The sequence below is a fragment of the Lepidochelys kempii genome, chromosome 1 (assembly GCF_965140265.1).
Source record: "Lepidochelys kempii isolate rLepKem1 chromosome 1, rLepKem1.hap2, whole genome shotgun sequence".
In the NCBI taxonomy this organism is placed as follows: domain Eukaryota; kingdom Metazoa; phylum Chordata; order Testudines; family Cheloniidae; genus Lepidochelys; species Lepidochelys kempii.
In genome coordinates, this window is record NC_133256.1 from 3,250,252 (window position 1) to 3,251,704 (window position 1,453).

The 1,453-nt window shown below is 46.6% G+C and overlaps 1 protein-coding gene across 1 annotated transcript; it reads left to right on the forward strand.

Annotated features, from left to right (window-relative positions):
• The first annotated feature begins 229 nt into the window (after positions 1-229).
• On the forward strand, positions 230-1,168 carry LOC140905572 (olfactory receptor 52D1-like). Its single transcript, XM_073329095.1, has one exon. It carries the CDS (start codon positions 230-232, stop codon positions 1,166-1,168), a length of 939 nt encoding a protein of 312 aa, XP_073185196.1.
• Positions 1,169-1,453: the final 285 nt, after the last annotated feature.

Consider the following 1,453-nt stretch of genomic DNA (forward strand, 5'->3'; position numbering starts at 1 on the left):
AGTTCAACTTTTTCCCTCCAGTGGAAACACACATTGCAGTTATTGACATCAAAGTTCATGTGCCATCATGCTGCCCATTCACTGGCTCAATTAGCTTTCTAGATGTGTAATAACTATAAAATATTTACTGTTCTATTTCCTATAAAGCATGTAACTCACCTCTCTATGCTTCTCTCCCTTCACAGATGCCTTGAGTATTTCTGAGCCCGTTAGACCCATCGAACAACTCATGGCAGGTGTCAACCTCACCCCCTCTGACCCTCGAACTTTCATCCTAACAGGCATCTCTGGCCTGGAGTCTGCCCATGAATGGATTTCCATCCCGTTCTCTATATCCTACATAATCGGCCTTCTGGGAAATTTTATGCTTCTGTTTGTTGTAGGCAAAGAGCAGACCCTGCACAAGCCAATGTACCTGCTGATCTGCATGCTGGCACTCACAGACATTGCCATGTCTACCTTTGTCGTACCTAAGGCACTGTGCTTATTTTGGTTCAGTTTGAATGGCATTACTGTGGGTGGCTGCCTCACCCAGATGTTCTTCCTTCACACAGTTTCTATTATGCAGTCAGCCATCCTTGTAATAATGGCCTTTGATCGCTATGTTGCCATATGTAGCCCTCTGAGATACTCCACAATACTCACCAACGCACAAATAGCAAAGCTAGGGTTAGTGGGTTTGATAAAAGCTGTTCTCTTCACTCTGCCCATGCCCCTGCTCCTGAGCAGACTGCCATTCTGTGCAAAGCGCATTATCCCCAATACATACTGTGAGCACATGGCTGTGGCGAAGATGTCATGTGGGGACATCACAGTCAACAAGATGTATGGCTTGGTGATAACGTTTCTAGTCATCGGGTTAGACCTGACACTCATTGCCCTGTCCTATGGTCTAATCATCAGGGCCGTCCTCGGAATCTCCTCCAAGAAAGCCCACCAAAAAGCCCTCAACACTTGCATAGCCCACATCTTTGTGATGCTGATGTATTATCTTCCCGGTCTCTTCTCCAACCTGACACACCGGTTTGGTCAGGGCATTGCTCCTCACATTCACATCATCTTAAACAACCTCTATCTTCTTGTTCCTCCCATGCTCAACCCTATCATTTATGGGGTCAAAACTAAAGAGCTTCGTGACAAAGTTGGCAAATACATCTGCAAAAGTTAATTGCTGGGGGGCCACTGCTTTGAAACCTGTGTGACAAGAGGGGAAAGGAGATCTCCTCATTAATCAAGGGTACCCTGTCCCAGTTTGGCTAAGCTCAACACTGTGCAAGTTCACAGTCTGACAAGTTCCTCACACCTATTGTCTTCTCACTCCATCACCAACCACTGCTCTCTCCGTTGCTGAGTTCCCTCTCTCTGACCATCACCTGACCTTTTTCTTTGTCACCCATCAGACTCCAACCCCACACGCCATCATTCGGCCTTTCCATAACTCCCAGAATACCAG